This window comes from Numida meleagris, chromosome 5 (genome assembly GCF_002078875.1).
Source record: "Numida meleagris isolate 19003 breed g44 Domestic line chromosome 5, NumMel1.0, whole genome shotgun sequence".
Classification (NCBI taxonomy): Eukaryota; Metazoa; Chordata; class Aves; order Galliformes; family Numididae; genus Numida; species Numida meleagris.
The window spans coordinates 61,158,195-61,174,000 of NC_034413.1; the positions used below are offsets into that span (position 1 = coordinate 61,158,195).

The following is a 15,806-nucleotide window of genomic DNA, read 5'->3' on the forward strand; positions in this document are numbered from 1 at the left end:
CCCTGGATTCAGTTTGGCTTGCAAAGTGCTCGTGTCCTTTCCTGTCTGCTCTACTGTCGTTTTTTGTGGCAAAGGTGACTCATTTTACCTCTACTGTGAGGCTGCCAGAGACTTGCTTGGGTTAAAATGAGAACAAAGAACAAACCTTGTCAAATAAAGCAGAAACATACATACAGAAAATATGGAAGGTGTGATTCGATGCAGACATACTTACTGTCAGTCCATTTTGCATTTAATTCTTGGTAAAACAGGCATTTGAATATAGACAGACAAGTAAGGATTAGCAGTCCCAATGCAGACTTTTGGAAATTAACCTCATCTGAAAGTGTCTGGTTTTATAGCCTTGGGCAAATCATATAATCTCTCCACTACTGTTTTCTGATCTATAATCCAAGGGCAGTAATGCTTTCTTGCTTCTCAGTGGTGAGTTAATGGATGCTTTGACAGCAACTTGAGTTTCCATACACAAATATTAAAAGCATAGAGAAGCAAGCAGCATATGATATTAATGCCAAATAGATACAGTGTAAAACTTGGGACTGGATAGTGGTGCACTCAGATACTGCTGTAATGAGTTCATTAGTAATGCACGACTGGACTGATTAAGTGGTTGCCACTGTGTAAAGCCCAGTTCAGAGCTGATATGTGATATATTATTTTGACCTAAGACAGATGCTCAGTGATTTTGTCTTTTAAGTTTAGGCAATGCGTGTCATGTCAATACAAATTATCGAGCTGAACTGAAAGGAAGAAGCTGTAGTTGTCACAAGGAAACCCTTTTAATATTCTTCTATATACAAGAATTGCAGCTTCCCAAACTGGAAACTTTTTGTATAATCTTTCAGAAGCCCAATTTCAAGTAGCTTGTTTTCCTTATCTTTCACCTTTTTAAAATATTCTTCCTGAGATCATTTCCTCTTGCCATTATGACAAAAATGCACCCTGTGACAGAACAACGATGACCCAGTATTTTATCCTTTCCTACCACAATGGCAGTGCATCCTGCATGGTGATGACACAGCACAGAAAAGCCACTACCCTGAGGTGACTAGCACTGTCTGGTACTGGTAACTGTGATGTGAAGCATCAGAAAATGCATCAGTTTTCTTCTCAAGAGAGTCACAGGAGGATTCAAACAGCCTTTGAGGACCTGGGTATCCAGCTGAGATTAGAGGTCTGGCTGAGTCAGGACAGTGGTTTGCAGAAGCCTTTCAGCTCTGGGTTGGTGATCTGAAAGTGAGCAGCATCTGGAAGTAGTGATCTCTTCCTAGAGGGTTTGTTCGAAATGGACTGCAGTTGGGGATCCATGGCCTGTTGCTGGTAGGCTGTTATTTCAGATGGGAAAGCATCAACCCTGGCAGCGAGGAGCACAGAGCCAACAACCCCAGTACAGTCAGCAGCGACTGCAGGCAAGAAGCGGCAGTGCATGTGCAGGCATCTGATGAAGCGCATCTTCACTTCTTGGCTCGTCTTGTGTCTTTCCACTGCAGAATGCAGGTATTTACACCTTTCCTTCCTTCTCCTTGGACTCTCTCTGGCTGCCCACTCTTCCTCATCTCACGCTCCTGATGGTTCCAGGGCTGCTCGCTTATACTCACTGGTGCATTAGAGTGAGGAGAAGGGTTGCCAGCCCTGTTTGCAAGTTGGCCAACCCAGGCCTTCTGCAAGTGGGAAGCAGGGCACAGCTCCATGAAATGACTTGCTGAAGGTTATCCAGCTGTGACCAAGAACAGCACAAGCAGATTCAGCTGCAAAAGATGTCACAAAAGTGTAAACTTTAATAGTAGTAACTTTCTCTGTGTGTGTTTCTGCTTTGCAAAATTACATCTCTACCAAGGGACTTGTTAATGTCAGTGGCATTCAGTTTTCATGATCGCTGCTTGAAGCGATCAGTCAGCTGCATGGATCTACAAATTACTTCCTTGAAGCCATCCTCATGGCGCAGCGCTCAGGCGACAGCCAGCCGCCAGGATCAGACTCCAGCAGACACCTTTGATTTCCCTTTGATGTTGCAGCACTGAGGAAGAGTTCCATGCAGCGCTAGGTGGGAGGTGTGTGTCCCACCAGGCTGCGATGGCCAGCAGGAGGGCTGGGATGCCCACAGGGCACAGTGGGCACACGACATATGCCCAGCCCAGGCACACAGTGACCTGTTGATGGGGCCTGCAGATGATGTTGCAGATCAGACTCAGTGGATCCAGGTTAGACTCAGTGGTCTGACTGCTTGCTCTCTGGCATTGGAGGGTTGCAGGGCTCTTCTCTGGGTTTAATGATTACAAGTGGGAACAACTGGCTAGAGAACAGGTCCCACTTCCTAAGCCTCTCTTCCAGTTAACTACCATCCCCTTTTCTTCACTGTTTGTTCCCCTCACTCACATCACATCCTAGACCTAACATCAGCAGAATTTTTTAAAAAAAGTCTGACAAAAGCACTTCAATCCCTTTGCCAGAAGCAAAGGCCTCACAGAGGGATCTGGACAGGCTGGATCGATGGGCTGAGGCCAGTTGTATGAGGTTCATCAAGACCAGATGCCAAATCCTGAACTTTGATCACAATAACCCCATGTAAAGCTACAGGCTTGGGGCAGAGTGGCTGGAAAGCTGCCTGGTGGGAAATTATCTGTGGGTGATAATTAACAGCCAGCTGAACATGAGCCAGCAGGGTGCCTAGGTGGCCAAGAAGGCCAATGGCATCCTGGCTTGTATCAGCAAGTGTAGCTGGCAGGAGGTGATTGTCCCCCTGCACTGGGAGGGCACACCTCGAGTGCCACGTTCAGTTCTGCGCACCTCGCTACAAGAAAGATATTGAGGTCCTGGAATGTGTCCAGAGAAGGGCACGGAGCTGTGAAGGGTCTGGAGCACAGTCCAATAGGGAGCAGCTGAGGGAACTGGCAGTGTTCAGACTGGAAGAGGCTGAAGGGAGACCTTATTGCTCCCTACAACTTCCTGAAAGGAGGTTGTGGCGAGGTGGGGTCAGCCCCTGCTCCCAGGTGACAGTGACAGGACAAGGGAGAATGGCCTCAAGTTAGGGCACAGGAGGGTCAGGTTGGGTATTAGGAAACATTTCTTCTCTGAAAGAGTGGTGATGCACTGAAACACAGGGAGGTGGTGGAGTCACCGTCCCTGGAGGTGCTCAAGAGTGGATGCAGCACTGAGGGACCTGCTCAGTGGTCACAGTGGGGATAGGTCGACAGACTACATGATCTTAGAGGTCTTTTCCAACCTCGCTGATTCTATGATTGTAAGCCCAGCACATGCTGGGAGAGAGGTGGAGGCTCACGGCACAACCCCCCGCGGAGAAGCCCCTGACGGCATGGCGGGAAGGAGCGCTCCCGCAGCCCGCCCGGGGGCGGCGGGCGGACTACAACTCCCGGCATGCCCCGCGCGGCCGGGCGGGAGTGGCGGAGTGCGCGTGCGCCGCCAGACGTGGCAGCTGCAGCCGCAGCCCGCAGCGCTGTGCTCGGCGATGGCTGTGCCGGGGCAGCGTGCGGGGATTGCGCGGTGCCGCGGGCGGTTCCCGCTGTTGCTGCTCGGGCTGACGGTGAGTGGCGGCGGCCGGACCGAGGAGGGATGGGGTGACCGCGGGGCGGCCTCGTGTCCCGGCCCCGGGGCGCGGCCGGCGGAGTTGGGCGAAGTTGGAAGCGGGACGGGGCCCGGGGCTGGGCGCGGCGGTGCTGCCGCCTGCCCGGGGCTGGCGGGGCCGGAAGGGCACGGCCGGGCCGGCTTTTCTCCCAGGTGTTCTCTAGCCCTGCTGCCCTGCTTTTCTCTTAAAAAAAAATATATGCAGAAAAAAGAGAGGAGCTCCTCTCGTCCCGGGGGCTGCTCCCGCCCTGTCCGAGCTGTACAGCAGCCCCGCTCGTGCTGCGGGGCTCGGGCGGTCGGCGCGGGACGGGGGCGGTCCCGGCGCGGAGAGCCCAGGGAGCGGGGTCGGGTCCGGCGCTGCTCCCCTGGCCGCGGGTCGGTGAGCGGCTCCCAGCATCGGCTGAGCGCTTTGAAACGCGCCTTCAACTTCGCTGGCGTGAGCTGTAGTTCTTCCTAGACAAATCGAGTTAATAATTCATGAAAAATTAATATAATTTTCTTAGGCACGCCGGATCTGGGCCAGATCCGCACGATCTGGGAGCGCTGACCTGGTTCGAACAAACCGAGTGCAGGCGCGTGGCTGCGGCCGAGGTGGCAACTGCCCGGCCCCGGCAGCGTCCGTGCCCCCGAGCTCCGTCTGGAGGCTGGGAGCGCGCCCCCCGCGGCTCGGTCCGGGCTTGGAGCGGAGCTGGGGGCTGAGCTCCCCTGAATGCCGGAGGCGGCCGTGGGGCTTCCCCCGCCTTGGGCGGCTCTTCGCGAGACCCGGGGCAGCGTGCTAGGGGATTAAGCGTATGCTGTGGTGCGGGGCTGAATTTCCCTTCCTTCTAAAGCAGTGAGCATGGAGGGTTATTTGTATTCTTCTGCCGGCTGAGGCTGTAGGACTTCTCCCACTGTAACGTTTGTTCTGTGTTAATGCAGGTATTTTTCTGTGAGATCTCTTTGTACGTTAGAAGCTACTTTTCCTCCTGACAAAAGAAGCCTTTCTGCAGGTGGATGTGTTGTTTCCAGCCCTTCTAGTTGCCCTTCTTTGCACCTTTCCTGCTGCAGACCTGTTGCCTTTGAGCTGAGCGGAGTGCGCTGCCGTTGTCAGTGACATTATCTGATGCCATTGTCATTTATCCACGTTGTTCTCTCTTCCCCTTCTTAATTTGCCCCAGCGTTTTATTTGCTCTGTGATGCTGCGTGCTGAGCAGCTGTCTCCATTGAGCTGTTGATTCAGCTAATTCATTCCCCTTTGCTGTGTACAAGTACTTTACATTATTTCTTCCAATTTGCATTCTCTTGCACTTGAAGGTGTGATTTTTCATCTTGAAATATGTAACTCACTGTATGCTGGGATTAAAACCAGCCTGCAGCTGTGACATTGCAAAACCTGCCTTCGGGTTTTGCTTGAGCCAATGTTTGCAAAGTCAGTGGGGCTGCTAAACAGAGACGTTCTCCGTGCACAGAGTTAAAGGCAATGCAGCTTGCTGGGAGCAGAGGGTAACGAGAGCATTGTCTCCTCCTGGCCATGCCTCGCGTGATGTTTACTGTTCAGGTTGACACAGTTCTTTATGTACCCAAATGTGATTTATGCTTTTTTTTTTTTCTTCTGGAAATGCTGAGTGCCAGATGCGCAGCTCAAGCTGCGATCCCAGGTGCGTGCTTAGTGCTCCTGCAAAATAGGAGCAGAACCCCAAACTGGAGGCAGCTTCCGTGCATTGAAATCCTTATCTCCGTGGGACTTCCTGTGTTTGTGCACGGAAAGCTGCAGGCTGGGTGGACAAAATGCTTTGGGATCTCCTTAGGAAAGATGCTTGGTTGTCTCCTGCATCGCTGCAGATTCATGGTACAGGCTTGAGGAAGGTGCTGTGTTGATCTCTGATATATTTCTCAGATGAGTTGGAGTTGTGGGGAAGCTGCGGTTTGGGTGCTTCCCCATTGGGTTGGCTGAGCAGTTGGCCAGACCCTGCTCTTGGAGGACCAGACTTACTGTTGGAGGCACAGGGTGTGAGTTCCATACCAGTACGATGACACTGCCATTGAAGGGTCGGGTGCTGCCCCTTCCCAAACAGAGCCCAGCAGGATCACACACCCGGGACACGTTTGCCTTGTAGACGCTAAGTGTTGTCTGAGGCCTGCGTGGCAAAGATTGGTTAATCCTCTGCCTGTTGGTTTAGTTACAGGGGAAACTGAGTCAAGAGAGCTTGGCCAGCTTACAGCTTTCAGGAAGCAGGAGGCTGCCTGACCTGGCACCACTTGAATGCTGTGCCTTCAGAGAAAGGCTTTCAACATTTCAGGTTTCCAGCTCCCAGAGTCAGCAGGTCCCTGGTGATGTGTCTGCTGTGTGGTGCTGAGTAGGGACACAGGCTCCTGGATCCTGGCTGCTGGGGGCTGGGTGGGCTCCATGCTGTGGGCAGCCCTGCCGTGTGGCCCTCGGGCAGGTGTGCAGGCCTTGTGGAATGATACTTTGAATCTAATGGCATTTGGGCTGAAATTCCCTTTAGAAGAGGCAGGATATTGCGGCAAGTGTGGTGTGGTCACCAGAAGCGATGGTTCTGCCCAGAACTGCGCTCACAACTCAGTGGGTGATCGGCTGTGGACGTTGGTCTGTTGTTGACCATTTATTTTGCCTTTCAGAGGCATCGGTCCTTGAAGTGGTGGAGTCACTGTCCCTGGAAGTGTTCCAAGAAACGCGTAGATGTGGTGCTGAGGGATGTGGTTAGCAGGCATGGTGGGGATGGGCTGATGGTTGGACTGGATGATCTCAGTGGTCATTCCCAACCTTACTGATCCTATGATTTTGGTAAAATGGGGGGTAGCGAGACCTTTCTTCGGAGTCCCTGGGGTGACTGCAGTCAGCCCTTCTCTCCCCTCTCACTTCCAGCACTTGGGACACTGTGAGCTGCTATGGGATCATTGGCTCACGCAGGTGCTGCCTCTGCTTTGCCTCTTGCAGAGCTCTGCTTTTCTCCATGAATCCTGCTCCTGCTGTATAAGTTAAGCTTATTTGCCTCTCACCTGGCAGAAAAATGTGAGGATTAATTAGTTAATATTTTTGTGCAGTGCTTTGAAGATAATGATGGCTGTATGAAGTGCTAAGGATTTTCAGGTGTCATCTTTTTTTTTTTTTTTTTTTCCCTCTCTTCTAAGTAAGTCCCATTAATAGTGGTTTTGTCTTTTTATAGCCTCTCCTATGTGCTTGTTGTGCTGGGTGATAGTTCTTTAAACTTCTTCACACCCAGTTTTTAGTGAGGGGTTGTGTGGGCCGTGCACTTCTTGTGCCCTGAGTTTCTGAAGCTATCCCAGTGCGTGTGTTGAGAAGTGGCATCTGGCACCTTCCTTCACCAGCAGCTTGTTTCATGTGAGTTGCAGCGGTGCTTGGCTTGGAGAGAGTGAGCCGCGCGTTCCTAATAAGGAGAAAGTTCTTTGTCAGCATTAGTAATTGACCCTATTACAGTCAGTTGTTAATTAGCAAATAGTTGCCTTTTTTTTTCCCCCTCACTAAGCATTTGAAAACCAGTGATAAACCGTACAATTAATTGGCTACGCAGAGCTTTGGAACCACCTTTAGTACAGACTATTATGCCTGTAGCTTCTGTTCCTTAAAACCCAGTGTTTAAGAACAATATGAACAGTAGAGACTAGGCAAATCTTGACGTCGCCATGGTATTTTCTCTGTCTTCTATATTTGGAAAGTGAACATAGCTAGTGCTGCATCAAGTTGAATGCTTTATTTGTTGCATTTTTCAGGCTGAGTTTGAAGAATGTGAAGCTATTCAGGATTTTGATTTGCCTTCCTTGGTGAGCAGGAAAGGACAGGACACTTGCCTCTTTCAGATATGACCCATCACAGTGAAGTGCTGGCAGTTCTTTTGTTTTTGGTATTATTTTTATTCCTTGCATGACTTGAGGTGAGAATTAATTGATCTGGATTATATGCACAATAGGAATGCATTCTTCCATGTAACTCATTACCCATCCTCTTCCCCTTCCTTCAAGTAATAAATCATAGAATCATAGAATGGTTTGGATTGGAAGGGACCCTTAAGATCATCTAGTTCCAACCTGGCTGCTGTAGGCAGGGACACCTCCCTCTAGACCAGGTTGCACAAATCCCCAGTCATTTGAGTTGGAATGGACCTTTAAAGGCCATCTGGTCCAAGTGCCCTGCAGTGAGCAAGGACCCTACAGCTCCGTCAGGTGCTCAGAGCCCTGTCCAGCCTCACCTTGGCTGTCTCCAGGGACGGGGCATCCACCACTTCTCTGCAGTGTGCCAGTGCTTAGCAGGACCTCGAGGTACCTTTGGGTAACACAGCTAATCCTGTTTCCCCTCATCTGATATGATTAAAACGTTTCTATAGCTATTTTGGATAGTAATCATGAATGAACACACCGGACTGTCCTACATCTCACTTTCTATCGTGGAAGACGTTTGTTACAAATGGCTCAGCGATCAAAGCAGCACAGCCCTGAATGTAAATAGCAGCAGAGGGAGGACTTGAGTGAAAAGCAAGCAATTATTGCACAAGGTCAAGAGTGGCTGGTATGATGAAAAAGGAAGATAAAACATCTGCAGTCAAACAGTGATTCTTGTAAACAAGAGAGCTTTCAATTTGAACATCTTGTATTTTTAAGCTAGAACAAATTGGGGGGAAGGGAGCACCACGTCTGTTCCCCTCTTTCTCTCACCTAGAGGTGGCTGTCACGCTGCTGCAGCCTGGGACCTGGCTGTGTCCCTGGCTTGTCTGCAGGCTCACAGAGCAGCATCCCCGCAGCATGGGGATATTCCCTCAAACTCACATTCTGCAGCGAAGTGCGTGCTTTGCTGCTGGTTTGTTTTGGGGACTGAGCGGGAAAGGAATAGTGAAGTGTGGTCTTGTTATTGGGATTTCTTGCTTTTTTTTTCCTTCCTCGCTTTAGTGTAGCAGGCGAGACATCTCTTTAGAATGTGAACTGCTCCCCTCTGAAAGAAATCAATTATGAAATTAAATTCTGTGATCTGCATTGCTGCTTGAAATTCCGAGGCAGATTTGGTCTTCAGCTAAATTCCCATAAAATGCCTTGTCAGACGCAATCTGTTTCATATGCACAGGGTCACTCTTTGACCATATTTGCAGTGGGTTGAACGCTGTTGTCCCAAAATGAAAATGACATCAGTGGGCGATTAAGCTAAGACAGAACTCAAAGTCAATATGTTGCTGGAGGACGGGCATTTGGAATCGTGGCTGCGTTCCTGCCGAGCAGCAGTTGCGCTGCAATCAGCGCCGTTCACATCACCCAAGCTATTCCTGATGAATGGTGTGCAAATTGTCTCCCTAATTATACATGCAAGTGTTAGTGCACGCATAAAAATTGCATGTTGACATATGGATTCGGGCACTTAAGCGCTGTTTCAGCCACGTGTCCGTTGGTATTTTTTAAGCATAATTTGTGTCCAGGGAAATACATATTTCATGCTCTTGAACTGGAAATAAGAGAATAGGAAATAGTTTTGCTGTCGGTTTTGCAATTCTGCTCCTCTGATGATTCCTCCTTGCTGAACTTGGATTTGTATTTTCTTGTTTTTAAAACTGCGTGTTTTTGTTGCCCTTGATACAAACTTCTCCTCCGGCCGTGCTGCTTGTCTGTAGCAGGAGTCTGTGCTGTTGTGCGGCTTTTGTGGGCAGCAAGTCGTGAACTGAATTGAGGTTCTGTGGGAACGGAACGTTTATTCCATTTAATTTGAATAATAAACGTAAAATATGAAAATATGTTCCTGTGTCGGCTTAAAAAATATTCCCATTTTTCAGTCTGAAATGAGATTCAAAGGAGTGTCACAACTTGGGGAATAACTCTGCTTTCTCAGGTCCTTGGTGATTTTCAGAAAACGTGGCCTGAGGGATGACCGTGTTTTCAATAGTGTCAGTCCTGGCTGTATAATTAGCAAATAGTTATTTGCCTCTAACTCTCTTTGCCCCTGGGTTTCTGAAGGCTCAGTTTTGTCTCAGGTGCAGCTCTTAACAGTGGGGCTGTGGAGTGCCTGGCTGCCAGTAATGCGTCCGTGTGCTCAGTTGCTCTGCAAGGAATTGCTGGGGAGCGGGGGAAGAAAAGGAAAATTAAACCTTTCTGACTCCTTCCACCTAGCTTGCAAGATTATGTATTTGAATGCAGGCTTTGATTTGAAGAGCAGAGGCAGAGCTAGAGCACGTGTTTTGTACCTTGTATTCAAACAGCAGCATCTCTCAGCAGGTTTGAATTGGCTGTCTTGAGGGATTTGGTTCACCTGTGTTTTACCTGAGAATCCTTGATGCCTCTCGATCAGATGCTGCGATCCCGTGAGTGACGTGCAGCCTACGCAGAGCAGCACAGTGAAAGCAAATTTCCATTCAGCTCATGAGCTGGGGAAGCTACGCAGATGAGAAGAGCTCCAGGTTTGCATTTCACAGTCTGTCTTGTGTATGCCTTTTTCTGAAGGTTTTTGCCAAACTCCCCTGCACCCGAGGCTGTGGGGTGACGGCTGTGTCAGGTGCAACTCGCCGAGCGACCTCAGGAGGACCTGTTCTGCTGGGCACCATGCAAACACGGCATGAAATAGAGCAGGCCCTCTCCCAGTTTTACCGTAGTTCCTCATCAGCAGAACTCAAGGAGGGATGGTTGTTGTGGTCCTTGTATGCCTTCTGCTTTAAAGGGTGCCAAGGGAGGCAGCTTCTCATTTACCTTTTAGGTAAAGTGTTTGGAGTCTTCCTTAGCTTGTCCGCGGTGGTTGTGAATAGATTTTAAACCTTTAGGATTCTCAAGTGACTACAGGCTTTAGCTCGTTTCTCTATTAGTTCCATTGGTGTGAACGCAGCACATCTGGAAAGTGCCTCCTGCCCAGGAGGAACAGACATTTTCCATGACATTTTTTTTTAATAGGAGCTCGTCTCCTCTTGTGCCCTGGGCTTAAAGAAAAAGCAGTGTGCCCTCATTCATTTCTGCAGGAGAAAGCCAGAGAGCGCAGAACTACTGAATTCTTATCGGTTTGCAAACACAGCGCAATGCAAACGCTGGTTGGAAGGCGTGAACTCCTCAGTGCAGCCGATAACCTCCTGGTGCTGTGCTGCTGCCTGAGGTGGCAGCCGGGGCATTGGTGCCTTCGGCTCGGATCATATCGGGTTTTATGACAAAAAAAGGCTGCAGCATTAATCTTAATTAAAGGGAGATGATGGTTTATTGAGTGGGGCTGGTAGACGTGCTTGTGTGCGGTGCCTTTCACAGCGGGTTCTGTTCCGAGCTGGAGCATCAGAGAGGGGTGCTGTAGTCAGACCGCAGTGATGTGAGCAGTGTAGTGGTACCTGGGGAGAAATGGGGTAAGGTAGCAGTGCATCTTTGCAATGTGTCGTGCTTTTCCCTTGAAGTGCTGCAGTTCCTCCAGCGTGGCGTGCTTTCTCTCGGTGGCAACGCAGGCGAGGCAGTAGTTAAAGCTGTCACTATTTCCAGAATCCAATTTTTCAAAAGGTTTATAGCTCTGCCATTATAACAACAGCAAAAAAAACCTTCTGAAATGGCCTAAACAGCCTTTCCATCTGGAAGAGACGTGAGATACATGTGCATTCAAGCTATGGGTGGAACTCCACGGATGCTTTAAGCAAAGTTCATAATACCGTGTGGTGTCGTATTGAAAGTGGCTTTGGTGTGTTGGTTTTTATTTCAATTCTTTCTTATCAACAGTGAGTTCAGACCTACTTCTCCTGATTTAACTGCAGGTTTCTTAAGCAAGGGAACAGGCTGCAGTTTTGCTTTTTCCGTCCCTTCAGTGCAGGTTGAGTTTAGCCTTCTGTAACTCAAGACAGAAATAAAACAGTAGGATACTTGAATGATTACATAAAGTTGTAGGGAAAGTGTTCAAAAAATATTTAGGATTAAAGAGATCTGCTCATAAATCCATGTTTGATTAATCCTTCCTGTACAGCTCCTGACTGCAATGAGTTTTAAGCAGGAATTTGAATGCCTGTGTCACCTCGCTTCGCACAGCTGTATTTGTCAGCGTTGATTGGCAGCACCGTGTATATATCTCACAAAATACACAAGTGATTCACGTTCATCAGCCTGAAGGAGGAAGGTTGAGCTCTGGCCAGCTGGATTTAGAGGAACAAGTGTGTCAGATGACATAAAGCATTGGGATTCAACATGGGAGTAGTGCTGTGCAGTGGGTTGACCTGTTTGCCCTAAGCCTGTGCCACCTGTTGTACTTACATATTGTACATTGCTGGTGTATCTTCTAGCTGCTTTTCCTAAGCATGTCCTGAGGTTGCTTTGAGGATGGCAGCCCCTCCAGCTCAGCTGCTTCCATGTACCTGCTTGCTCCACACGTGGAAAAACTTCTGGTTCTTACAAACCGTGTTTCATAGTTGCCTCTGCGACATGGTGTTAGCAAATGATTGGGTTTGTAATGAAACAGTGCCTGGGGCTGCGTCTTCTGACCTGGGTTGGCTGAGTGCCTTGTTTTGAATGCTGCAATGTGTAGCACACAGGGTGCGAGGAACAGGGCCCTGCTTCTCCGTATCCACTCTGGACCTAAGTTTTACAGCCCGGCTGGAATGAGACCTGATCAAAATTAGTCCTGTAATTAAGGAGATGCAGAACCTCTTGTGTGCGTTAGGCAAATGAATGAAAGCTTTTAGCCAAGCAATTAAGTGTTAAGGTTTTACTGTAAGGTGAATGTAAACTAGATAATTTCTCCAGCTAAGCTTCCCATAATCATTCCATTAGTATGAATTCATTACTGTGCAGAAGGGAGGCGGCGTAGCCTGATGGATAAGATTATTATTGAAGATTATTGCAGCACAAACGAGCAGTGGAGGCCTCGGCGAGGTTATGGCCGTGTTTTGCTGGTTTTGCTTTATGGCAGAGTAAAAGACAAATTCTGCTGTGGAGCAGCTGTGATTTTAAGTAGGCTAGAAGGTGCTACGGAAGAAATGATTTCTTTGCCTGGATGCAGAACTGAGATGCAGAGAGACCAAGTGACGTGCCTGCGAGGAGAATGGATGCGTGGTTGGTGGAAGCCAAGCCCAATCTTGTGGCAAAGGCGCTGGGATGTGGTGTGGCTGGTGGGGAGCTGAGCCCTCATCCCCTGCAGGAGGATGGATGGGAGGGGGCTGTGCCTCTTAGTGCTATAGCACGGATACAGTTGCTTACAAATTCTGCTTTTGTTTCCTTCATCTGCTCTGTGTCAGCTTGGGTTGGTTATTTAACCACATGGCTCTCACTGCCTTCTCTAGGGTATGGCAATATTCAGTTGGGTTTTCAAAGGATTCAGCGAATCAGGGGCAAGAGGACTTTGAAAGTGGTGTTTGCTGCTTCTCTTGTTACAATATATTAAATTTATGTAGGAAATTTTTATCTAATTCCCTGACTAAGGAACCAACTTCTAAAGGGGATGACTTCTTAACTGAAAACATATTTCTTGAAGTTAAGTTTACTTCATCTTTCCACCTAGGATTGTTTGCTGGGAGTGGTATTGGTCCAGTTTCAGTAAATCATAGTTATGACTTCTTTTGTTCATTTGTTTTGCTGGTCACATCAACACAATGGTTTATTTATGGCAGTACATTTCAAGATTGTGAAACAGATCGAGGCAATTTCAAGAGCAGTTTGTGTTTTGTTTCTCAGTGTGGAAACTATTCCTAATGTTTCTGCGTTTGTTTTTCTGTAGGCATTCTTGCTGGCATTTGGGTACTCGTTGAAGTTGTCTCCGCTCATAGAAAAAATAAGTGACCACAAGGATTTTAAGAAGCTTCTCAGGACACGAAACAATGTACTTGTGCTGTATTCCAAATCTGGTAAGTTCCTTTCCTCCTGAATGACCCGGGTCTTTCAGCCCAACAGGGTGGGTGTGTTTGTGGATATCCGTGTGCTCTACTTGAATGACCGAGCTCTTTGTCCTCACTGTTTGCTCCGTGTTACCTTATGTGACTGCAAGGTGTAGCACAAGGGCTTCTTCAGGAGTGGTGTCCTTTGTTCTACTGCAGAGACTCCTGATGTCTCAAGATAGAAGGGGCTTCTTAATTTGTTCTTCTCATTGCTCTGTCACACTGGCAAAAATGTACCTTCTGGCTTTGTGTCCAAAAAGCAGCTGCTCATAAAAGCTATCAGTCAGAGCTTGCTGGTGTGCTTATCGCAGTAGTTGGCAAGTTTCGATTTGCTGGTGGCACTGAAAGGCTTAATGAATAGTTACAGTTCTGAAATCAGCCCATCTTTGATTTTGACAGCTTTGGATGTCCCACGGTTGTCTTTCAACTCTAATGAACAAAATATAAAAATAAAAAATGAGCTGCTTGCGTAAGAGGGAGAAAATGGCTCACTTCACAACATGCCACCTGTCCCCTTGAATCTCTTTGCTGTCTTCACTCTCGTTCAGGCTTCCCTAGTTGTTCACTCTTTCTTATATCTGTGTGTTTGCTCTTCCTTTCATTGTGTTCTTCTCCTTTACCTTATTCACCTTGTTTGTTTGTTTTGGTGGTTTTCTTGTGTGTTGTTTATTTGTGGCACCATGCAAAATGAAGAAGCAATCTTGAGGTTCCATGCACAACTGCAGGATGCTGACGTGGCTACGCAAGACATTGGAGGGCAGGAAGAAAAACCCATTGCTGAGTTGATTTTCTTCGTATTATTTGGGTGTATTGTTAATTTGTTGTTGTTTCCTTTTCTTTCCTCTTGGACAGGTGGTACAAGGTTAAGTTTTGCTTGGGGGTTGGGTCCTCCCTTTCTTGGCTGCCGCAAAGGTCTTAGCTCAGACATAGACAGTGACGTCAGGAGAATTGCTCTGGGTTTAAAGCATGGCAAACTAGAGCTGTATGTGGGAGCCCGAGCCCAACCCCACCCCCAATATCAGGAAATTTTGCAGACAAAAATGTGCGGATGCTGGGATAATTAACTTTGTTTCCTAGAGACAGGCTTTTTCTGTGACAGTTAAAATGATAGATGTGACAATTTTTGTTAAAATATTTGCGTTTTGTTCTAATGGGGAACTTTGAGGACTGAAACTTGGACAAATGGTTTTTCAGTAATAGGTTCAAAGTGAAAGTCAGAAAAGAGTTTTGAACAGTGATTTTGAAAGGAATGCTTTAAATTAAAAAAAAAAAAGACGTCTGTACTATTCAGCTTTTTAAAGGGAAAATTTTCTTTTTACGCTTAATACTTTAAGTGGTGGTTGCTTTGATTTTTTGGTAGCGCAACCAGGACACTTTGGCTCTGACACTCATCAAATAAATGTTGCCCTATGGGCATCGTTCAGAAAGCGTGTTGTGGAGATTTCTTTTTTCTGTTTTTTATTATTTAATTGGTTGGTTTTAGCAGTCTGAAGCACCGCATGCAGAGCTGGCAGTGGGATTAATGTTTCTCCCTCTCACAGTGATCCTTGCACAATTACAAAGTTCTTGCATAACTGTTGCCCAGTTAAGAAAAAAGGGTGGGGGAAAGAAGATGGGAATACAGAGATAGGAAATTTTAATCCCAGGCACATACCCTCTAGGTGTGATGAGCAATTGGCCAACAACCGGTCATGCTGCTGAAACAAGACTTCGCTTCTCAGCAGAGCATAACTCGATGAGCATTCCTATCTCATGCAGAAAATGTGTTGGCTTCAGGAATCATCCTCACTTAGAGCGGACTTAAATTCATCCTACCAGCTGGATGTCCTGCCAGGGCTGCTCAGCTAGTGAGCCTTGTGGGATGAGTATGTCCAGTCCCAAATGCTTGTGTTCATTTGCCCTCTTTAAACGGAGCTTGTCGAGCTGTTGTGCTATGAGTGCGCAGGAAGAATTCCCCCTTGTGTCCACGTCTCTGTGTAGGGGAGGGGTGGCTATTGTGCATTACCACAGCTGTGCGTTAGCACCACTTTGGGGTAGGAGTTTCTTGAGAGCCAAGAGGTGTGGGCTGGAGACTCTGGTGACATCAAGGCCCGCAAAGGCTGTTGAGTACAAGGAAGCTGCATCTGCCTCAGGAGTATTGGGATAAAAATTTCTAAAAACTAGAAATTATTTGAAGGAAACAGGGAACTGTCACCACCTGCTGGGTCTACCTCTGGCCATAGGCCTTCACTTTCTTCGCTCTTGGAGACAAGTTATTTGTCTATGTAGATGTTCAATCTAACCCAGTATACCCAGTCTTACACTCAATTAGTTGATCTGGTTGTGAAACAGCAGAAGGTAAAGTAGTTCTAGGATTTCTATTTTTTGTTTGTTGAGGCAGGAAACAGTCTCTGTTAGAGACTGTTCGGGGAG

The 15,806-nt window shown here is 47.7% G+C and overlaps 1 protein-coding gene across 1 annotated transcript in view; it reads left to right on the forward strand.

Moving 5' to 3' along the window:
- Positions 959-15,806, forward strand: part of PDIA5 (protein disulfide isomerase family A member 5) — a 95,579-nt gene continuing 80,731 nt past the window's right edge. The window contains exons 1-3 of the mRNA XM_021399949.1: positions 959-1,044; positions 3,139-3,541; positions 13,238-13,364. Coding sequence (XP_021255624.1) covers positions 959-1,044; positions 3,139-3,541; positions 13,238-13,364 — 616 coding nt within the window. The remainder of the gene's footprint in view (positions 1,045-3,138; positions 3,542-13,237; positions 13,365-15,806) is intronic.